This window comes from Sorex fumeus, unplaced genomic scaffold (assembly GCF_029834395.1).
Source record: "Sorex fumeus unplaced genomic scaffold, SorFum_2.1 ptg000034l, whole genome shotgun sequence".
NCBI lineage: Eukaryota > Metazoa > Chordata > Mammalia > Eulipotyphla > Soricidae > Sorex > Sorex fumeus.
In genome coordinates this window covers 25,177,245-25,199,494 of record NW_026606091.1, presented here as the reverse complement: position 1 = coordinate 25,199,494, position 22,250 = coordinate 25,177,245, and the positions used below count along the sequence as shown (strand labels likewise).

The 22,250-nt window shown below is 53.9% G+C and overlaps 2 protein-coding genes across 7 annotated transcripts in view; both read left to right on the top strand.

Moving 5' to 3' along the window:
* Nucleotides 1–4,235, top strand: part of TLN1 (talin 1) — a 31,451-nt gene extending 27,216 nt beyond the window's left edge. For all 3 annotated transcript variants that reach the window (XM_056117077.1, XM_056117076.1, XM_056117078.1), the window contains 9 exons: nucleotides 1,189–1,374; nucleotides 1,478–1,585; nucleotides 2,071–2,176; nucleotides 2,347–2,471; nucleotides 2,569–2,694; nucleotides 2,981–3,043; nucleotides 3,128–3,310; nucleotides 3,420–3,548; nucleotides 3,644–4,235. In XM_056117077.1, the coding sequence (XP_055973052.1) occupies nucleotides 1,189–1,374; nucleotides 1,478–1,585; nucleotides 2,071–2,176; nucleotides 2,347–2,471; nucleotides 2,569–2,694; nucleotides 2,981–3,043; nucleotides 3,128–3,310; nucleotides 3,420–3,548; nucleotides 3,644–3,769 (1,152 nt within the window). In that variant the 3' untranslated portion in view covers nucleotides 3,770–4,235. The remainder of the gene's footprint in view (nucleotides 1–1,188; nucleotides 1,375–1,477; nucleotides 1,586–2,070; nucleotides 2,177–2,346; nucleotides 2,472–2,568; nucleotides 2,695–2,980; nucleotides 3,044–3,127; nucleotides 3,311–3,419; nucleotides 3,549–3,643) is intronic.
* Nucleotides 4,236–10,974: 6,739 nt separating this feature from the next.
* TPM2 (tropomyosin 2) lies at nucleotides 10,975–20,590 on the top strand. Of its 4 annotated transcripts, none has more exons than XM_056117017.1 (9): nucleotides 10,975–11,920; nucleotides 12,287–12,412; nucleotides 15,918–16,051; nucleotides 16,144–16,261; nucleotides 16,357–16,427; nucleotides 16,555–16,630; nucleotides 17,323–17,385; nucleotides 17,514–17,583; nucleotides 20,453–20,590. In XM_056117017.1, exons 1-9 carry the CDS (start codon nucleotides 11,807–11,809, stop codon nucleotides 20,533–20,535), a joined length of 855 nt encoding a protein of 284 aa, XP_055972992.1. In that variant the 5' UTR covers nucleotides 10,975–11,806; the 3' UTR covers nucleotides 20,536–20,590. The 4 variants fall into 4 exon arrangements, with proteins under 4 accessions (XP_055972992.1, XP_055972989.1, XP_055972990.1 ...); XM_056117014.1 differs by lacking the exon at nucleotides 16,555–16,630 and adding an exon at nucleotides 16,869–16,944 and having other exon boundaries at nucleotides 10,976–11,920; XM_056117015.1 differs by lacking the exon at nucleotides 20,453–20,590 and adding an exon at nucleotides 19,298–19,598 and having other exon boundaries at nucleotides 10,976–11,920.
* Nucleotides 20,591–22,250: the final 1,660 nt, after the last annotated feature.

The window sequence follows — 22,250 nt, the reverse complement described above, 5'->3', positions numbered from 1 at the left end:
CGGTAATATTTCTCTCATTCCATACACCCAAGTCCTCCAGCAAGTCTTGTCATAGGTGCCCTTCCAAAAGCTCGCACCTTTTCAGCACATCCCACACACACCCGGTCATTCGTGTCCTCGTTACCTCATATGTTAGCCCCTGCCCAGCTCCCCTGCTTCCACGCTCACCCTCCATGGTTTGGGTTAAGTTCCAGAATTAGCATTTATCTATTTATTGGTGGGGGTGTAGACTGGGTTTTTGGGCCATCCATGGCAGTGCTTAGGGATCACTCCTGGATCTGGTCAGTGGAGCCGGGAATCAAACCTAAGCAGGCCACATGAAAGGCAAGTGCCTTACCTGCTATAGTATTCTCCAGCCCAGAAAACTTCTTTGGCGGGGAGGTTAGGGTAGGGGGTGTCCAAACCCAGCAGTTCTCAGGGGCTACTCCTGGCTCTGCTGGGGCAAAAGAGTCATCCCCAGTGGTGCTCAGGGACCACATGGTAGTGACATTCAGATTCAGGGTTTCTGTGTGCAAAGCATGTGCTCCAGTCTACTGAGCAGTCTCTCTATCCCACATAGCTGATCTTTAAGAACTTTCTGGATAAAAACAACACCAAAATATTTTTTAGAACTTTTACATATTATGTAAATTTTAAGTTCCTTGGGCTGATATTCAAGAATCTTTCCTTCACCTTCTCTGTACTCCAGAGCATTCCTAGGTACTCTCCCACTCCACTTCCCTGTGATTCATGCTCAACCATTTATGTAAAATGCCCTCCTGCCTGTTATTCTCCCTCAAGCACCAACACCTTGCCCCGCCTTTGCACTTGGCCTTTCAGAGCTTTTTCATGGTTTAGGAATGAAAGCCCAGCTCTCAAGCCCCTTTTTGGTATCAAATAAATAAACAACTCTCCCCATCGCTTCATCAGAAATGATGGCCACCTTCCTTCTAGAACACAAGTTGCAAATGCACAAATGTCTCCTGGGACTTGGCCTGCCGTAAGGATTCAGTGAATGCTTGCTGAATGGAACAGACCGCATGGCAAGAGTGCTGTGTCGTTTCAGGCCGCTCTCTGGGGAGACAGCACAGGAGCTTCACACTCAGGAGGCCCCAGTTTGCTCCCTGGCATCGCCAGCAGTAGGTCCTAAGCACAGCCGGGCAGGCCCTCGCCCCACCGAACCCAACAAAACCGTCTCTGCCCCTGCAGGTCTTCTGTTCCCCTGAGCCACCCGCCAAGACCTCAACCCCAGAGGATTTCATCCGGATGACCAAGGGTATCACCATGGCAACAGCCAAGGCTGTCGCGGCGGGCAACTCCTGTCGCCAGGAAGACGTCATGGCCACGGCCAACCTGAGCCGGCGCGCCATCGCAGACATGCTCCGGGCCTGCAAGGTCAGAGCCCCCGGAGCCGGGTGGGCTGGCACTGGAGTCAGGGGGCCAGCTTCAGGGCAGCAGGGCAGGGGGTTCTCAAGCTGACCTCTTCTCTGCGGTCCAGGAAGCGGCTTATCATCCTGAAGTGGCCCCAGAGGTGCGCCTGCGAGCCCTGCACTATGGCCGGGAGTGTGCCAACGGCTACCTGGAGCTGCTGGACCACGTGCTCCTGGTGAGGCGCCATCTGTCTGTCTGTCCTTCACGCCCGCCCCCAAGCCGCACTCCAGCTCTCTCATGCCAGGGTCCCCCTTCCCTCCCCTCCCCGCCTCACCACCCTCCACTTCCCCACTCAGCTTCCCAAGTCTTCCTCCCACTGGGACCCCGTCCTGCTTGCCCACCTCTGCTAGCCTGCTCACCTCCACCTCTCTTTCTTATCTCCTCTCCTTCCACCTGACCTCTCCCTTCTCTGCGTCATCTCTTCTCTGTCCTCGTTCCATCACTGTCCTTGCTCCCGGTCAGCCGGTGAGTGACATGGCCCAGCCGTGTCCACTGTGTGTGTCCTTTCCTGCCCCTGCAAGCCCAAAGGGTGCCACACTGCGGGCGGGGGCATGGGGTGGGCCCTGGTCTTGGGAAGGGTGCGTGTTGTGGCCTATTTCCTAGGTCAGGGTCCAAGTGAAGGGCTGAGGGTCCCTGCTCCCTCCCCTCCTCTTCCTCCAGACTCTACAGAAGCCAAACCCAGAGCTGAAGCAGCAGCTGACGGGACACTCGAAGCGCGTGGCTGGTTCGGTCACGGAACTCATCCAGGCTGCCGAGGCCATGAAGGGTGAGGGGCAGACAAGTGGGGGAGGGGACGGCAGGGACCCCTGCCCTGGGAGATCTCTGCCGGTGGCCCAACTCTGAGCCAGCCTGTGCCCAGGGCCTGTGACAGGAACTGTGCTACGCAGGTCTCCCCTGCACTCCCTGATCCCTGCCTCTGCCCCTTCAACCCGCCAGGGACAGAATGGGTGGACCCGGAGGACCCCACAGTCATTGCAGAGAATGAGCTCCTGGGAGCTGCAGCGGCCATCGAGGCTGCGGCCAAGAAATTAGAGCAGCTGAAGCCTCGGGCCAAGCCCAAGGTTAGTCCCCCTGGCACCCCTGTCCCTGCCCCCCAGAGGGCGCGGTGTCCCCACCTAGACCCGCCTCTCTCCTCTACCCGTGCCTTTTCATTTGCAGGAGGCTGATGAGTCCTTGAACTTTGAGGAGCAGATACTGGAAGCTGCCAAGTCCATTGCAGCTGCCACCAGTGCCCTGGTAAAGGCTGCCTCGGCGGCTCAGAGGGAGCTGGTGGCCCAAGGGAAGGTATGTACTGAGATACTCAGGGGGACACCGTGAGCTTTGATGTTCATCCCTGCAGGGGAGCTGGCTGGGGCACTTAAGAAGGGAGAGTCCTGAGGGCCAGAGAGATGGGTCAGGGCTGAAAGCACTTGCCTTGACTCGGGTTCGAATATCCAGCATCCCATTCGTCCCCCTGAGTACCACCAGGGGTCACTCCTGAGCACAGACCCAGCCTAACAAAAATTCCCCCAAAAAGAAAGAGAAAGGTCCCAAGGGCAAATCTAAGCAGATGCACCTGCTGCCTCCACAGGTGGGCGCCATCCCAGCCAACGCCCTGGATGACGGCCAGTGGTCCCAGGGCCTCATTTCTGCGGTGAGTGTACAACAGCCACGGGGTCACAGGCTGGGGTGGGGCTGGGCCCCTGGGCTCGGCATGGATCTTGTCTCCCTGCCGTAGGCCCGTATGGTGGCCGCAGCCACCAACAATCTGTGTGAGGCCGCCAATGCTGCCGTGCAAGGCCATGCCAGCCAGGAGAAGCTCATCTCGTCGGCCAAGCAGGTTGCCGCCTCCACCGCCCAGCTGCTCGTGGCCTGCAAGGTTAAGGCCGACCAGGACTCCGAGGCAATGAAGCGGCTCCAGGTGAGCGGGTCCCAACCCAGCCTGTGCAGCCAGGGGGTGGAGTCGAGGGGCTCTCCGCGGGACCCTCCCTGCAACCTCAGCCTCTTCCGCCGTCTCTATCTGTGCCCAGGCGGCGGGCAATGCAGTGAAGCGAGCCTCGGACAACCTGGTGAAGGCAGCCCAGAAAGCAGCGGCCTTTGAGGACCAAGAGAATGAGACGGTGGTGGTGAAGGAGAAGATGGTGGGAGGCATCGCCCAGGTGAGCCACGCCAGACCCTCAGAGGGCCCCTGGCCTTTTTCCACCCCCACCACCCCCCCACCGAGCTGAGCCAAGCCTCTGACCTCCACCCCCAGATCATTGCCGCCCAGGAAGAGATGCTCCGGAAGGAAAGGGAGCTGGAGGAGGCGCGGAAGAAGCTGGCCCAGATCCGGCAACAGCAGTACAAGTTCCTGCCCTCGGAGCTTCGAGACGAGCACTAGGGCAGCCCCATCTATTTAACGCAGACCCAGCCCAGAGACTGTGCCTGCCACTACCAAAGCCTTCTGGGCTGCCGGGCCCGCCCCGCCCCACCCAAGCACGCCCCAAAGTGCCTGCCAGACCCCGGGGCTGGCCCTGCCCGTCCCATTGCACATCACTTGCCCGCTCCCCAACTCCCCAAGTGCCTTCATGCCCTAGGGCCCCCTAAGTGCCTGCCCCTCCCCAGAGTATTAACACGCCGTGAGTATTAAGCTGCTGTCCCTCAGTCTGAACCTGCCGGGGCCCCAGCCCGCTGCTCCCTGCCAGCAGCTTCCAGCCAGCTCCCCAGCCTTGCCGCACCTCGTCCTTATTTGGGGGGGGGGGGGCAAGGGAGAGGAAATATTCCCTCCACCCCCCATCCCTGGCTACCTTTGGGAGCTGCAGTGTTACAGGCTCTGAGTAGGTTTTGCTCCAATAAAGGTGATTCTTCCTCCAACCTCTGCCCGGCTTCCTGAGGAGATGGTCATTGGAGTGGGGGCGGACTGTCCCCTCTCTGCCAGGCTTTTACCTCCACCTTCACTCTTCACTGTCATGCTTCTGTGGCGGGCACAGAAGCTGCGATTTGCCACTCCCGGTACATGCTGTTCCTTAGAGCAGCTTGGAGTTGATGAGCAAATCCAGGCCCTTCAAAAGCAAAAAGAGCCGGTTAGATAACAGGAGTCCCTGGCCACAGGCTCAGTCAAGGCCGTTGGCCCTGAGGCTGCTCACATCACTTTTCCGGTGGGCTGGGGTGGGCTGGGATGAGGCACTCCTAGGCCCTGCTGGGCCTTGTCATTATCTGCCTAGAGCAGTAGCAGAAGAAAATGAATAGAAAAAACTAGACCGAGGTGTGAGACAGGGTCAGTCCTGGGCAGAGGCCCCCTGGTGGCCACAGCTCGGCTGGTGACCATATTGCAGCTGCGGCTAATGTAGTCAGGAAGGTGGGTACCGCGTGCATCCACCACCCTCCCATTGCCTGCACTGTGCTCGCTCTGCAGCTCAAGTTCAGCCACTGTGCCCTTACGTGGTTTTCTAACCCTTTTGCCCAGGGTGTGATTCCAAGTAGAACCCAAAGGCCACTTGCCTACTGATCCTCTAAGTACCTTCTGCCTCCAGGAAACTGGGCGGACTAAGGCCATTGTACCAGAGAAAGTTACTGCAAAGACCACATACTCCCCAGGGCAGCCCCTCAGGGAAGGGGCCAGAATCCTACCATCATGCCTGTCCCTGTAGTTAATTCATTCGATCTTTACTAAGCCATGCCTGTGCTAAGCACTGGAAGCTAGGGCTGCATTATCACCTCTGACACAGAGGACTGGGGAGGCCACGCCAGAGTCCTCCCAGCCCGGATTCAGTGTCACACAGGCGCGAGCTGAGGAGCTGGAGGATCAAGTCTTCCATTGAGGGGGAGACCAAACTATTTGAAGCCTTCCAGCTGTGAAGCCCAAGCAGCTGCCACTCCAGCTACTGCTTCCGTCCGCTTCCCTGCCCAGTCCTCAGGCACTAGGGCCAAACATGTCTACATGTCTTCTGCCGGGAGAGGCTTGAATATCACTCGAGTCTTACATCTTCAAAGATGGCCCGCAGGAGTTGGAGAGAGTACAGTGAGGAGGGCAGGGCCTTGCACACGGCCAACTTGGGTTCGAGCTTCAGCACCACATACAGTCCCCCAAGCCCTGCCCAGAGTGATCTCTGGGCACAGCTAAGCATGACCTCTCCTCCCCAAAAAAAGATGGTTGTCACTTCCTTAGGAATTTCCAGCTCCCAATCAGAAAATCATCTGCATGATACCACTAAGATTGTTTTCCTTTTGTATGGTGTCAAACATTTATTTGCAGAAACACGAGTGGGGGACCAGAGAGATAATACAAAAGGTAGGGTGCTTGTCTTGCATGCAGCCAATGCGGGTTTGATCCCTGGCACCCCGTGGTCCCCTGAGCCCAACAGGAGTGAAATCTGAGTGCAGAGCCAGGAGTAAGCCTTGAATACCCAGGTGTGACCCAAAAGCCAAAAAAGGAAAAAACACTAGTGGGTAAAATTACCTTAAGAAAAATCAAAATAAAGGCCCAAACTACTTAATATTACCTCTATATTATAAATATTCACTTCCATATATGCCAGCAGTTAACTAAACAGGGCCAGGTAGTATATGAAGTAAGGCACTATCCTTGAATGGGACCCTGGTTGAATCCTTGGCACTACAGATGGTCTCCCAAGCACCACCAGGGGTCACTTCTGAGCACAGCAAGGAATATCCTCTGAGCAAAGAAAGTTCAGTTTAAGGGGCTGAAAAAAAAATTAAAAAGAAGGGGCTGAACACATCATTTACAGGAGGTCCAGGTCCAATCCCTGGCACTGCTTGGTGGCCAGAGCATTGCCCAAGAATGCTTTTAAGCACTAATGATATGGAGAGGCAGCCTCACAGGCTTGAGGCCCTGAATCCCATCCCCAGCACTAGGCAAAAAAAAAAAAGAAAAAAACTCAAATATCAAAGGCCTTCATGAGGCAGTAAGAAGCTATGACTTTAGTTAAGTCTTAATAAGCAAGTCCTCTCAGCTCTCTGTGAAGCAAGAAGCTTGTGTCCGCACCTGCTGCCCAGCTGGTGGTGGCTCTTGTCTTGGGGCTCTTGTCTTGTCTTGGTGCATTTGTCTTGGGGAACTAATCTTGAGGCTCTGAGCCCAATTAGCTGTGTGCTTCATGCAACACATTTAACTTGGGAGAACGACTGCTAGACAAAGCATGCTTAGCAGACTGAAATATCTGGCAGATATTTTCTCAAAAGGGAATCAAGTGAGACTCACTTCAGGGAAAATACAATTTTTCTTGTATGATTCAGGCTTTCAAAAATTTCAAATTTCAGAAAACTTGTGTCTGCCACCATGAGTTTCACAGCTTCGCAAAATCTAAAACTGAGAGTTTTCTGTTTAATTTTTTGGGAGGAGGTAAGTGGGGAAACCTCACCCAGCAGGGATTGGGGTGACCATATATGGTGCTGGGGATCAAACCTGGGTTTGCTGCGAACATGGCAAGTACTTACCGCTGTACTATCTCTCCAGCTCCAGACTTTTCTGTGTAAATCAATCTCGATGCTAAAGAATGTGCTTTGTTGTGGTGGGGCCGTGCCCAATCTCAAGGCATGTACACTTGAGCCATAACCCCAGCCCCCTGAGGAATGTGATATTTCACTTTATGTCTCGCTTTTGGTTTTCGGACCACACCCAGAGGCTTTCAGGGCCTGCTCCTGACTCTGCTCAGGGCTCTTTCCCAGCTGTACCCAGGGGACTGTATGTGGTTCGGGAAATTGAACCCAAGGCAGGTGCCTTACCTGATGTACTATATTCTCCAGCCCCCGAGATGTGATTTTATTTTATTTATTTTATTTATTTGTATGTTTATACAGGTTGGAGACAGAGCTCTGTGGTAGAGCACATCCCTTGCATGTGTGAGGCCTCAGTTTGAATGGTATTGGGGAAAAAAATTTTTTGAGATGTCTCAGGGAACTGGAGCAGAAGACTTAAGTTCAATTCCTGGCACCACCTCTTCCCCAGGGCACCCTCAGCAAAGATTTTTTTTAAATGTTTTTTATTAGAAACTTTTGGCAGGGTGGTCATATAAGCAGTGCTCAGGAAATCTGGGTCACCTCTCCCCATGGTTCTTATCAGTCCTGCATGGACCCATCATGTCAGGGGGTTACCTGGGCCGCCCCTGTACTGCACAGGCATCTCCAGACCAGGATGCTCCTAGCAGTGTTCAGGTGATCTTCAGGGTCACACCCAGCAATGTTCAAGGGACCATGTGCTACCAGTGATGAGCATATACTTCACCATTGTTCTCTCTCAGACCCCTAAAGTGAAAAATTGTTTTATATAAGAAGATGTGAAGACTACAATGAGAAAAAAAATGACAAAAAGACTCAAAGGAGTTAAATAAATTTTAAATGTGTCTATATCAAATTCTCGGAGAGCCCGGCAAGCTACCGAGAGTATTCGATATGCCAGACACAGTAACAACAAAGTCTCCAATGGAGACGTTACTGGGCCCGCTCGAGCAAATCGACGATCAACGGGAGGGCCTTTACCTTTACCTATATCAAATTGTGTCAGCATTGGGAAGACCTATGGGGCCCAGTGAGGCAATGTATGTTGTTACAAAATTAGCCCCGGGTAAAAGAGCCAGCCCAAGTGTTTGACAAAACAGTGCTTTGTAATGTAAAGCAGCACAAAGAAGTTACTGATAACAGTTTTAGGTTCCCTGGTTACTAACCCCTAAGAAACTATCTTCTGAGCGGAGGAGAGAGTTCGAAGAGTTAGAACTCTTGCTTTAAAAAGCCTGAGGATGGCGTTCCAGACTTTGCATCTCCTAACTTTAAAAGTTAAAAATAAAAGACAGAGTATGCTATCAAAGAATAGCCACAATTATCTGAAAAGGCTATGCTACTTTCCAAATATGTGTGTGACTGGATTTTCTTGATACACGACTTGCAGTAACAGACAGAAAAGCACAAATTGTGTGTGTAGATACATGTGCTCAGACACTGGGGAGTAAAACCAGAGCCTGACATATGCAGACACGTTTTCTACCGAGTCACATCCCTTGCTCCACAAGGAGATTTTTGAGAAGCGCATTGTCTTCTATTAGGCCAGAATATTAAAGAGATTTTTTTAAGTATTAATAACTTCTATTTTTTCATTAACTGAAGGATGTGTGTTTATGTGTGTGTGTGTGTGTGTGTGTGTGTGTGTGTGTGTGTTTTGGGGGAGAGGGTATACCCAGCTGTGCTCTGGGTTTACTCCTGGTTAGGTGCTCAGGAACCACTCCTGGTGGTGCTCAAGGGACCATAAGCTACATCAGGGCTTGAACGAGGATCAGTTATATAGTAGACAAGTGCCTAAACCTTTGTACTAATTCTCCAATCTCTGTTTTTTTTTGTTATTTTTTTAATAGATTACTAAGTTAAAATCAGGAGCTAGAGATGTAGTGCATGGGTTAAATTGCTTCCCTTGCATGCAGCCAAATCTGTAACACCACTTGTGGTCCCACAAGTAAGGCCAGGAGTAACCCCTGAGCACAACCCTGTAACCCAAAAATCTAAAACAGAAAGACTAACATGTAAATTTCTGCTTCCATTTTTTTCTGCTTCTACTTTAACATAGTAAGTATTGATAAACAAAACCCCCCTCAATAAGAGCTTGGGGGGGGGGTCTTTGTAATTTAAAAGAATAAGAAGTTCTAAGATCCAAGTTTGAGAAGCAAAGGATTAGACCATGGATTCTGCCAGGTTCTTTGTGTACCCGGAAACCTCTCCAGAAAAACCACCTGGCAAACGTTTATCAAGTGCCACCACTGTGGTGCTGGCTCAGCTTTGGGAACTCAGGGCCGGAAGCCCCTATTCTAGAGAAGGAGTTGTGGGGCAAGGGAGGAGCCAAGCTCTCTCAGAATCCAGGGCTGGAGACTGTACCAGCCCTGCAGCTATTAGGTGGAGGGTCTGAAGGGAGAAATGGCCAGGATTTTCCCAGAAGCTCTAGCTGAAGCTTCTGGGAGAAAAGCATTTTAGGGAGAAGGAACACAGTGCACAAGGTAGAAGCTTAAGAAAAGTCTGGCTAAGGAGAATTGCTCTACAGTTTGGAAGCCAGCCTCACATGCTGGGGGAAAAGGCAGATGGGATAGAGAAGGGACCACTAAGTGAATGAAGCTTAGAGGGCTCTCTCGGGATGGGAGATGCGTGTTGACAGCAGACTATAGACCAAATATGTTGGCCACTTACGACCTGCATTGCAAACCATAACACCCAAAAGGAGAGAGAGTAAAAGGGAATGTGCCTGCCACAGACGCTTTGGGTAGGGGTAGCAGGCGAGGAGGGGGTGGTGGAAGGATACTGGAAACATTGGTGGTGGAAAATGTACGCTGGTGGAGGAATGGGTACACAATCAGGAGTGATTCCTAAGTATAGAGCCAGGAGTAATCCCTGAGCACTACTGAGTATGCTATGCCCCCCCCAAATGAAAAGCAAGAAAGCAAACAGGATAGCAAGAAAAAGGGGGGGGGGCGTGGGAAAGTATGAAAGGGAAAGCAAGCAAGCAAGAGAGCAAAAAAAGAAAGGGAGGAAGGAAGGAAGGAAGGAAGGAAGGAAGGAAGGAAGGAAGGAAGGAAGGAAAGGCAGGCCTGGCTAGGGGTTTGAGAGATAAAACAGTGGGTCAGGCACTAAGCCTTACAAGCAGCCAACAAGTATTGAATCTTCAGCATATGGATCCCACAGCACCACGAGAGCACTGCTGGGTATGGCCCCAATACAAAAAGAAAGAGAAAAGAAAAGTGTGATTAATTCTGGCTCCTGCAGAAGCACTCTGTAAACAATACTGAACCCATGTCTGTGTATCAGGGATGAGGCTGGGCATGAAAAGGGATGAGGCTGGTGAGCTAGGCAGGGTGGAAACAAAGGGCCTTCTATACCATATTAAGAAATGTGGGTTTTTATCCTCAAAGGAGGGAGGAGAGAGAGAGGGGGGAGGGAGGGGCTTGGGAGAAGTTTAAGCCCCTAGCTGCATTAAATTTTTATAGTATCTTTGATAACTGTGTGGAGGAACGATGGCAGGCAGGAATAAGCCGCAGGGCAACCACAGTCCCAGACAGGAGGGAATATAAGGACCCCAGCGGCATCTAGAAAAAAAAGCTAATTGGTGGGAAGTAGCGAGAGAGGCGCGGACCGTCCAGCGCGGGTTCTTCAGTGTGGGCAGATGCCAACATTTTCCCGGAGGCCGGGGCCCAGGTTCCCACGGTGACGCCGCACCAGCCAAAGCCCGGGCCTTGCGGAGCGACACCGCTTCCCTCCCGGTTCCCTCGGGCTCATCTCCCCGCCTGCCTCCTCCCGCAGGCGCCTCTCCCCGCCCCTAGTACACCCCCTGCCCCGACCCAGCGGGGGAGCCCCGGGACCCGCGACTCGGCCTTGGCTGTCCGGGTCCCCCAGCATCAGCCCTGCCGGCCGCCTCCCGCAGCTCGGCCGCCGCGCCCTCGCCGCGGCCCCGCCTCCCCACAGGGAAACTTCCCAAAAAAGGGCAGAAAAGACATTTCGGCGTCAGGCTGGCCCACCCGGGAAGGACGCGGGCGGCCGGGAGCAGAGGCGGAGACCGGAGAGCGAGTGCGGAGCGCTCCCGGACGCGCGGGGCGGGCTAGCGGGGGGCGGAAAGTATGCGGGGCACGTGGGGGCGGGCGGGGCCCAGCGGCCGTGCAGAGGGGACTTGAGGGGAGGCGAGGTCAGACCCGCCCCCTGGGGCGGCAAGCCGGGCCTGGGGGCTGAGCTCCTGCCTCAGTTTCCCCGGTCCCTTGCAAGCCTTCCTACCACTACCACTACCACCGCCAACGTCGGCAAGGCGCACCCAAGGTCTGGCACCGGGGGGAAACCGAGGCAGCAGGCCCGCGAAGCAGCCCCGCCTCCCAAGAGACATTTAATCCCTGGTGGGATTTGCAGGAAACTTCTAAATTAAGGGCAGCGGCTGCAGCAGCTGAGGGGGTGGAGGTGGGGGGGCTCCCCTTCCCTGCGCCCCGGGCAGCTGCCGTGAGCTCAAGCCCCAAAATAGCCACTGGGACCGCGGTGGCAGCTGCCACCCGGCGGGGCTGTCACTCAGACAGAGCCCGGAGCCCCCAGACCAGGGTCCCCTCCCCGCGGCCGGGCTCGCGCCCCGCACTGCCCGGCCACCCGCCCTTCCGACGGCGGGGGCGGGGCGGGGCGGGGCTCCTTGGGGGCGGTCCCGAGAGGGCTGGGCTCAGGGGGCGACCGCGCCCCCGGTCCCGGCTGTGCTTCTGCCCCTACAAGGTTTGGGCCGCGGTGGGGGAGGGTCCAGGCCCCCGGCTCCGCCCGGCCTCCTCCCCGCCTTTTAGACGTTCGTGCCCCCGGGACATCCCAGTCGCGCTCGGTCCTCCTCACTCGCCACCCGGGCTACCCCGTCGTTGTCGTCGTCGCAGCCAGCCCCGATCCCCACCCCAGTCGTCAGCGCCCGCCGGCCGGCCCACCACCCACCGCAGCCATGGACGCCATCAAGAAGAAGATGCAGATGCTCAAGCTGGACAAGGAGAATGCCATCGACCGCGCCGAACAGGCCGAGGCCGACAAGAAGCAGGCTGAGGACCGCTGCAAGCAGGTGGGGCTCGGGGCACAGGCGACCCTCTGCCCGGCATCTGGAGGCGGGTATAGGCCTACTTGCCCAAGACCCTCCAGTGTGGGGGCTCGGTCTTGAGGGTGCTCCTAAGAGCACTAGCCAGAGACACAAGTCTCACCCTCCATAACCAGGTTCTATGTCCCCTCCTGCCATTGCGGAGCTGGATCCAGCTCCTTGAGGCTAGAAGCTTTCTCTCCACCTTCACCAGTTTCGGACCCCCACCCCCCACCCTGCACCCGTACGTGCACCATCCCTCCTCTGGTCCCTCTTCCTGACAGCCTACCTAGATCTCTTAGTGACCCCCTCATACAAGCCTGGGGCCTGGCTGACCAGTCCTCTCTCTCACAGCTGGAGGAGGAGCAGCAGGCCCTGCAGAAGAAGCTCAAAGGGACTGAAGACGAGGTGGAGAAGTACTCTGAGTCTGTGAAGGATGCCCAGGAGAAACTAGAGCAGGCCGAGAAGAAGGCCACCGACGTAAGTAGGGGCCCAAGGTGCAGTGACTGTGAGGGTCCCCCAGATGGGGAGCACTTTCAGCTACGGGGACCCCAGGGAGAATGGCACTAGCACCCAAATGATTTCCTCTCATGCACCGGGACTAGGGCAAGCCTGCACAGACAATGCCAGGCCGAGGGTAAATCAAAACCACCTACCACTTCCCGCAGAGCACGTCATTCTGCTCAGTTCAGCTCTGAGAACTGTACAGTGACCGAGCAGTGAGTCATCGTGGGGGTGGGTAGTGCAAGAATTTACCATCCACCTCAGCTAATCCTCCAGCTGAACAGGGAGAGGAGGCTGCAGTTCCACCGGGGGTGTGCGGGGTGTGGATGTGAGAGTGCGCAGGCAGGAGGAGGGAGAGGAATCCAGAGATGAGCCCTGACTTGAGTTTCACTCAGCAGGGACCATCACAGATTCCCTGGCCTTGACATCTGGCTCCAGCAGCTCCGCACTGCTCGGAGGCCAGAGCTCAGGTTCTCGTGGCCCCTCATTTGCCCTCTCTAAGCTGTCACTTTCAAAACCATGCTAGGGCACAGGGTAGAAGAAGGGCATAGCCCCAAATGCCAAGGGTAGCCACCGTGGCTGGTCCTATTCACTTCTGTCCACCCCTACCCCGTGAACCAAGCTTGCCCTTTCTGCCATTCCCAACCCTTGTCTTGAGGCAGAAAAATGACCATAGGATTTTGGACACGGTGTTCTCACTCATCTCTGCCTCCACATCCCCATTTGCCTTCCACCCAGGGTTGTTTTAAGTTTAAGATGAGCCTTTGGTGGGGCATGGGGGGGGGGCGTGGTGGGTAGCAGAAAGTGTGATCTGATTATCCCTGAGATCAGAGATGCCATATGTCCATATGGACCACTATCCATGGTCCCAACCCCCCACCGCCCAAGTTACTTTCTCTGACCTCCACTTTTTGGTTTTGTTTCTTCATCAACTCTGGCACTTGGGAAACAACTGACCTGCAGCTGCTAGTGGAGACGACCCCGGGCACCTGACACTCTATAAATAACCAAAGCCCAGTGCAGCTGGAGCCGGGCTGGAAACCCAAGGAGCTGGGGTGGGGGTGGGGGAGCAGAGAGGACAGTGGAGAGACAGGGCCAAGCAGCCATGCCAGGAGGAGGTAGGCAACACTCCTCAGGCTTATTGCGACCTTGGACATCATGCACTTCCATAGTGCCTCAGTTTCTCCTTTCTTCCCACTTGTCCAGTGGGGACAGTATTGCCTGGCCTGTGTTTAGAAAGTATCATCCATAACTATGAAGAGCTTGAGAAGCAGAAAAGAGGCAAATGTCTGCCTAGAGTTGAAGACTGCAAACTCATGTGTCACCCACTATCATCAAGAGTAGCCAGGTGTGATCCCAACCATCTCCTCTCCCCTGCAAAAAAAAAAAAAAAAAAAAGGAGTTTAAGAGAAGCAATGCTGTTTGATGTTAAGAGCATTGGCAGAATCACTCTTGGAGTCTTAGTTCAGCTACTCAACACTTATGTGACCTTGGGGCAACTTAGAGTTTCTTGGGGCCGGAGAGATAGCACAGTGGGCAGGGTGCTTGTCTTGCATGTAGCTGACCTGGGTTTGATCCCCAGCGCCCCACTTGGTCCCCTAAGTCCACCAGGACTGATTTCTGAGCTCAGAGCCAGGAGTAAACCCTGAACACTGAAGGTGTGACCCCAAAACAAAAACAAAACAAATAAAGCCCTTCATTTACAGTCTTGTCTCTAGAGCAGTCCTCCACCATCCTCTGAGTCCTTCTTCCCAACCTCCAATACTGTTCCCAGAATCCTTTCATATTGAGTCATCAGGCTGTACCCATGACAGGCTCTTGTCATTCTGTGTGGCCTTCAGCCCCTGGAGGACTCTTTAAATCCCCCTGTAAATGCGGTGCTGAGTACTGCCAGGGACTGTTTCCTACCTTGTCCCCCCACTGCCACCTGCCTCGTCCCTCTGTCCCTTCTGCACTGACCGTTTCTCCTCCCCAGTCTTAAACCTTAAGGTTTCTATGTCTTTGAGGGAGACCCAGGGAGAATCCAACATTTGTGGAGTGTGGACTTGGTGTAGGCAAGTGTCCAAGTGTTTTCTGCATATTGTTATACCGTTTCCCAAATCTGTCTTATCATCAGATTCACTTGGAAGCATGAAGTGGGGGGGGGAGATGATGAAGGGTGCAAGCCATGGCCCTGGAGATCTCAATTTAGAGGCTTGAGCCTGGAGCCAGAGAACCTGTTCAGTTTCCTAAGCCTCCCAGATGGCCCGGTTGATTAACAGCGTATTATGAGCTCTGTGGGATCTCAGAACAGCCCTCGCGGACTCTGATTTCAAAAGGAGGAAAATGAGGCTTAGTGAGACTAAAGAAGTTGCCCAAGGTCATATAAGTGTTGAGTAGCTGAACCATGACTCCAAGAGTGACTCTTTCAATGCTCTTCTTAACACCAAACTGCACTGCTTCTCTTAAGTTCCTTTGGTTGGATTTTTTTTTTGTATATGTGGGGGGGAGGGGAAGGGGTGTTGGGGGAGGATTGAATGGGGTCATACCTGGGCAACATCAAGGGTTACTACTGACTCTGTACTCAGGAATTACTCCTAGCAGAGTTTGGAGGACTATATGGGATGCCAGGAATAAATCCAGTTTGACTGAGTGCGAGTCCCCTGTCCACTGTACTATCTCTCCAGTCCCTCTCAAGTTCCTTCTGGGGGGCCCTTCTCGGCCTTCTTTTTCTCAAGATGCCATCAGTTCCCATGAATCTTTACCCAAACCGCCATGGTTTTGTCTCCATATTGCAGGACCAGGGGCGGAGTATCTGCCAACCTACACTGTCCCCCAAATGCCCCTGGGTACTACCATGAATTTCGCTTATTGGCCTGGCTTGCTTCATGGGTTCCTCACTGAAAGTCTGCCTGGCAGCTGGTGACACCATGTAACTTCATTCTGTGATTGGTTGATTGTAGCAATGGTGCCTTCTGATTGATCTGATGTTCCCCAAGCCTGGTACCAGGGTCAGGCTCTGCCATTGAGACTAAGCTACACACTGGGGTCCCAGCAGTTGTGCTGTCCCTGGGGACAGAGGGAAATGAATACACAATGTCAGGAGGAGGCCTCTGCAGGAATGCACATTTCGGCATGGAGCATGGAGTCTTGGGCTGCAGAGTCTGGTTAGAAGAAAAATTAGGTTGAAAATCTAGAAGTCAGGGAGCCTAGTGTTTTGGTTTTGGTTTTGTAAAACTCTTAGCATCCTGAGAAGCCCTTCTAAACTCTCATCCAAGGTAGTCAAAGCCTTTCTTTCTTTTTTTTGGGAGGGGGGTGGGGGCCGCTTTTTGGGTCACACCTGGCGATGCACAGGGGTTACTCCTGGCAGTGCTTGGGGAACCATATGGGATACTGGGAATCAAACCCGGGATGGCCGTGTGCAAGGCAAATGCTCTACCCACTGTGGTATCACTGCAGCCCCAGGTCAAAGCCTTTCTGACCTGTGACCTCTGATATATAGGCCGAGGCAGATGTGGCCTCCCTGAACCGTCGCATCCAGCTGGTAGAGGAGGAGCTGGACCGGGCGCAGGAGCGTCTGGCTACGGCCCTGCAAAAGCTGGAGGAGGCAGAGAAAGCTGCTGATGAGAGCGAGAGGTAGGCAGGGGGCCTAGGGGGGGACTGGTGGCCAGGAGGGGCAGGGAGTTTGTCCTGGCTGGTCCTGACCTCACCATCTCCCTGCCATTCAGAGGAATGAAGGTCATTGAAAACCGAGCCATGAAAGACGAAGAAAAGATGGAACTGCAGGAGATGCAGCTGAAGGAGGCCAAGCACATCGCCGAAGACTCAGATCGCAAATATGAGGAGGTGACAGCCCTGCCCCGCCCACCTCATCCCTCGGATCCTTCTATAACCCCGCTTTGTCCACCATGGATCTCCTTCTCTCTCTGTCCTGCCCGCAGGTGGCCAGGAAGCTGGTGATCCTGGAGGGAGAGCTGGAGCGCTCAGAGGAGAGAGCTGAGGTGGCTGAGAGGTGAGGGTCCCTGGGGAGCGGCAGGAGTCCATGCTCTGAGGGGGCCCTGCACCTCGGGGTGGTGCTTTTCCAGGCTCAGGGCTGCAGGGACCCATCCTGTGTTCTGACCCCATCCCGCTGCCCCCAGCCGAGCCAGGCAGCTGGAGGAGGAACTGCGAACCATGGACCAGGCCCTCAAGTCCCTGATGGCCGCAGAGGAGGAGGTAGAGCCCTCTGTGGTCCTTCCTGGGCAACCGTGTCTTTGCTCGGCTCACAGCTCTCCATCTCGGGCCGCTGCCTCTCACCTGCTGGGGCTGGGGAGGGCCCAGGGCCCCCCAGCACGCCGCTGGCTATCACTCTCACATCTTGGCTTTTCTCTTCTCTCCCCTCCCGCACTCTGCCATCTCCACTGTCTCACCCCACTGTGCCTTCACACCCCACCCTGCCACACACCCCCTGCAGTAAATGTGGGGACCTAGAGGAGGAGCTGAAAATTGTTACCAACAACTTGAAATCCCTGGAAGCTCAAGCAGACAAGGTAGCGGGGGGGAGGGCAGTGAGGCTGGAGGCGGGGGGGGGGCGGGGGTGGCAGGGTCCCCAGACCAGGAGGAATGGGGAGGTTTGAAGGGGCCGAGACCTCAGGAACCATGGGCCCGGGAAGTGATTCTAAGGCCTAGTGGACAGACGGTGCATGCAGGATGCCTGGATTGCAGCCCTGGCACCAGGGGTCTCCCCCAGTCCTGCCAGGAATGACCCCTCTGCACCAAGCAGGGAGTCGCCCCTGAGCACTGTTGGATGTGGCCCAAAACAAACAGAAAAGAAAAAACCCACAATGCTGTGTCAAAGTGGAACTCAGTGGGAATATGAGGGGGTTTTGTGGAGATGGTCCGCTGATGATCTGTGTCTGTCCCCAAAGTATTCCACCAAAGAGGATAAGTATGAAGAGGAAATCAAACTGCTGGAGGAGAAGCTAAAGGAGGTGAGAGGCCAGCCAGCCCACGCCCTCCTCCTGAGTCCCCACCCCTGTGGCAGTTACAGGGGAGGGAGAGTGGTTGTGATTGGGAAGACCTGATTTGTGATCTTGTCCCATCTTGCCTTGACTCCCAGGCTGAGACCCGAGCTGAGTTTGCCGAGAGGTCTGTGGCAAAATTGGAGAAAACCATCGATGACCTGGAAGGTAAAAGGGATACTCCTCTGTACTCCTAAAGAAAGAAAAACTCCCTCAAAGAAAAATAGCTGTGTTTAGGAAACTAGGAGAAGGGAGAGAAGTATTTAAGAGAGAAGGGGGAAGGTGACACAGTGATAGGACAGCAGGTAGGTTATTTGCCTTGCACGCAGAGGACATGGGTTCAATCCTGGCAGCCCATATGGTCCCTCTGAACACCGTCAGGAGGGATTCCTGAGTGCAGAGCCAGAAGTAAGCCCCGAGCATGCCAGGTGTGCCCCAAGAAACAGACAGAGGGGCTGGAGTGATAGCACAGCGGTTAGGGCATTTGCCTTGCACGCAGCCAACCCGGGTTCGATTCCCAGCACCCCTGTACATCGCCGGGTGTGACCCAGAAAGCCAAAAAAAAAAGAAAGAAAGAAACAGAGAGAGAGGAGAGAGAACAGGGGTTTCTCCAAAGGGGAGAGAGAAACCCCAGAGAGGAAGAAAGAAATGACACATCTAAGGTGAGGTGCAGGCGACCCTCAGAAGGAAGAATGTGCCCCTCAGGAAGAGTTAGGCCCATGCAGGCCCATGCCCATCTGTTCCTTGTCTTCCCACCCTGTTCCATTTGCTGCCCATAGCGACAACAGCCGAGGACCCCCAGCAGGTGTGGTCTGTTCCTTCCAATCAATAGTGGTAGCTGGAGTGAAACTCAGCCGGAGTGTCTTTAGCTTAGGGTGCACATGAATCCCCAGTGAAGTGCTTGTTTGGCTTGGGGTTTTGTTGTTGTTATTGTTTATTTGGTTTTATTTTTTGGCCACTCAGTGGTGCTCAGAGGTTGTTTCTGATGGTGCTCAGGGAACCATGCTGTGCTTGGAATCTAACCTGGGGCTTCCACATATAAAGCTTGTGTTCAAGCCCATCGATCCATCTCCCTGCCCTCCCTAGAGTGTCTAAAATACAGGCACGTGGATCTGACTCTGAAACAACTACTGCCTTTGTGCTGGAGAATTTGGGGCTCTCTTGAGCTCCCTGGCGAAGCTTGTACTGCTAGTCCTGGGACCCCTGACCTTGATCTAGTCCCCATCTCCCAGCGGGATGCAGCAGAGCCATGCAGAGACTTCTTTATGAAGTGGACCGTAATCAGGTTTAATATCTAGGTCTCCATGACAACACTAACAGAAAAAACAAAAAGGCTTTTAAGCTAATTTGGTGAGAACAAACATCCAGGTATTTACTAGTGGCACTTTCTAACTGTATTAATAACAGTTGTGCCTAAAACTGCCTTTCCTGCTGAGTCTATGATGCCCTTTGACCTTTGTAACCCCCACTTCTGCTTCCCATCTTCTGGGGCACAACTCTATTTTTATCTCCAACTTTGTGCCTTTAAACCTTTTTGATTCAAGTCCCTGCCCCTTAAAGCAAAGGTTCTTGCTTTTTCAAAGCACTGTGCCCCAGCTTGTGGGCAAAGAACTCCTTGGCAGTGGGGACACGGATGGGAATCAATTTGGGGTGCAGAGAAAGACCAGAGAGAAAGGGGGAGAGAGAGAGGAGGAGGAGGAGGAGGAGGAAGCCATGATGGCTGATCTGTCTATTCTCTGGCCTTGCTCTCCTGCACTTATTCTTTGTCTACCTCTCTCTGACTCTTGTTCTCTCTCCATCACCCGTCCTTCCTTTCCTTATTCCCTCCACTCCCTCCCCTGACATGCCCCCTTCCTCCACCCATCCCCCCATGGGACCCCAGATGAAGTCTATGCGCAGAAGATGAAGTACAAGGCCATCAGTGAGGAGCTGGACAACGCACTCAATGACATCACCTCCCTTTGAGCCCCTCCCAGGGCGGCTTCTCGGGCCCTTCTCCTCTGTTCTCTCAGGCAGCAGGAGCAGAACTTGCCAGTACTACCCGGCCAAGTGGGGCGCAGCCTAGGAGAGCCCCAGCACCCCCCACCACCCACCTGCCTCTTGCTTCATCCTCCATTTCACTCTCCCTGCCCACAACCCGGTCTCTCCTTCTCTGCTGCTCAATAAACTCAACTTTGTCTCCACACTGTCTTCCTGCTTTCCTGGGAGAGCACTTCCGTCACCCCCCGACCACTTTGGCTCTCACAGACACCTCCAGTCTATGATTCCTTCCAGCTGAGCACCTCCCCCAACACTCGCAAAGCCCCTCTGCATGGTCACTGCCTCCCTGCCTGCCACTCTCTCTCACTGCTGCATGTACCATACATGATCCGTGTATGATGTGTATCACTATCAGCCCCCCACCCCCAGGCCTCTGTAAGTCACAGACCCCTGCAGACCCCGGCCTGCACCGCTGGCTACTGACCCCCATCCCCATCACACACACACACACACACACACACACACATACACTCTGACCCACTCAGCTGGGGTTCCTGGATGAGGAAGAGAGACTGAAGGGAAATGGGGTGTTGAGGTGCAGGGGAGGGCCAGAGGTTGCCAAAGGTCTGGGATGAAGTTTGGAAAAACCCTCGATGCCAGCCAACTGCGGTTTTCCCTGCAGGTCTGTTTTATGCCTCGAGACTGTCTGTCTGTCTCTGTCCTGGCTCCCTTTCCTTGTCTTTCCTCCTGTTTCCAGTTCTCACACCTTCTCACAAAGGTGGGTTGAGGTAGTTCCTGGCGCCAGGCCTCCCCTGCCCAGCTCTATGGCCCTAAAGGCTGGAGTGAGGTGTTCTTTGCTCATTCCAATTCCCTCGTCCTCGTTTGTCTGTCCGTTTTCCCCCACCAGAGCCCCTTGGATTTCCGAAGACATGTGTCTTCCTGTGCCTTCAATTCACTCCATGTCGAGTCATGCCCCACCCCCCATCACCCACCGTGTCTCCCTGACCGAGCCCCTTGTGCCTCCCTCCCCTTCCTCATGTGTTGCTTCCCCTCACAGAGACCTTGGCCAGTGCCAAGGAGGAGAACGTGGAGATCCACCAGACCCTCGACCAGACTCTGCTGGAACTCAACAACATGTGAGGGGGCCTCCCCGCCCCACACCCGACCCAATAAAACCATGTTACTGACATCTCAGTGCCCTAGAAACCTTTCTTGGGTGTTGTCCCTCAGGGGCTCCTGCTCAAAATGAAGCCGGCTTCGAGGGTGCCTGAGGGCAGTGATGGAGTTGGCTGTGGAGAGCTCAGGGCCTGTCTCTGTGCCCTGGGATGACTTCCTTTAGGTGGGGCTGGCTCATTGAGGGGGAAATGTGGGCAGGTGGTGTAAAGCAGAGACACCCAATGGGGTAGGGGGAGCTCCTGACCCTGGCACCCACAGGACAAAGGAACTGCTGTCAGCCACTGTTCCAGGGGGCAGCTAGGCCCAGTGGTACAATCTGAAACAACACTGTAAGAAGCTGAGGAGATTTTACCTGAGTGGGCTGAAAGCTCAAAAGCTTCACCTGGATCATTGGTGTGTGTGTGTGTGTGTGTGTGTGTGTGTGTGTGTGTGTGTGTGTGTTTTCTTTCTTTCTTTCTTTCTTTCTTTCTTTCTTTCTTTCTTTCTTTCTTGTGGTGCTGGGAAAGGAACCCAGTTCTCACACAGGCAAATGTGTGCTTTACCCTTGGGCCAAATCACCAGCCCTTCATCATGATCTGGAGCCCAGAGACTGAGCCAGCCCTCTCTCTATTTGACACATATATATGGCCTATGCACACTTGTGTCTCTTCTCATGATTCTCCATCATTTTCACCCGCTTCCTAACAGAGTCTGTGGTAGGCAAAATAATGTTTGCAGCAGAGATGTCACTCCCTGATACTGAGCTATGACACATGGGTGGGGTAACCTGTGATTAAACTAAGAATTTTGAAGTGGCAAAGATTACTCTAGCTTGTCTGAGTATGCCCAATATGATCTCAAGAACCATTATAAGAGGGAGGCAATTTTGGCCGGACCCCAACAACTTGGGATCAAGTTTACCAAGTAAGTAAATGGCCAAAATTTAGATATGTGGGAGCCATGCCCACAAACCACCTCCAACTCAGCTATTCAAGCTCTTTTATTGGCCTTATTTCAGAGACCCATAGATAAATCTCAAAAGAGATCAAAAGCCGTAGTTAAGCTCGGACCCGTGCATGGCTGAACAGACCTGGGTTCAGCTGGAGGGGGGCAGGTTGGCCTGGGGCCCACCCAAGCAGAGCCCCTGGAAGCTACTTGCTTCCACAATCCAAAATCGTCACCATACCTGTGGCCTGACTCCACTGTCTCAGGACGGACCTTACCAAGACATAATCTGCTGGAAATTCTGATATGTGGGTTCTGTGACTGAAATCTCCAGGCTTTCTTGGGGTCGGGATGGGGGTAGGACCCCCACCTCCCTGTACTTCCGGAAGCCTGGGGCAGTCACATCCACACCCCAAAGCAGCCACCCTATTGAAAAACTACTCCAGCCTTACCATCCCGATAAAAATACCAAATGCCCTAAATAAACAGTGAACTCTTAGCACCTGTACTGCAAACCATAATGCACAAAAGGAAAAGGAGAGAGAGAGAGAGAGAGAGAGAGAGAGAGAGAGAGAGAGAGAGAGAGAGAGAGAGAAGGAAGGAAAGTACCTCCCTCCCATGAGGGAGGCTGGGGGGTGGGAGTGGGGGTTTGGGGGAAGGTGGTGGGAAAATGGGAGACATTAGTGGTGGGAAATGTACACTGGTGGAGAAAGGATGCTGGATCATTATATGACTGAAACCCAATTATGAACAGC

What these genes read in the sequence shown, in the direction of transcription:
- TPM2 (XM_056117017.1), top strand. Translation starts at nt 11,807, where the DNA reads ATGGACGCCATCAAGAAGAAGATGCAGATGCTCAAGCTGGACAAGGAG. An exon ending in CCGAGAAGAAGGCCACCGAC is followed by an intron (nt 12,413 to 15,917) that starts GTAAGTAGGGGC and finishes TCTGATATATAG; the next exon opens with GCCGAGGCAGATGTGGCCTC. An exon ending in TGATGGCCGCAGAGGAGGAG is followed by an intron (nt 16,631 to 17,322) that starts GTAGAGCCCTCT and finishes CTGTCCCCAAAG; the next exon opens with TATTCCACCAAAGAGGATAA.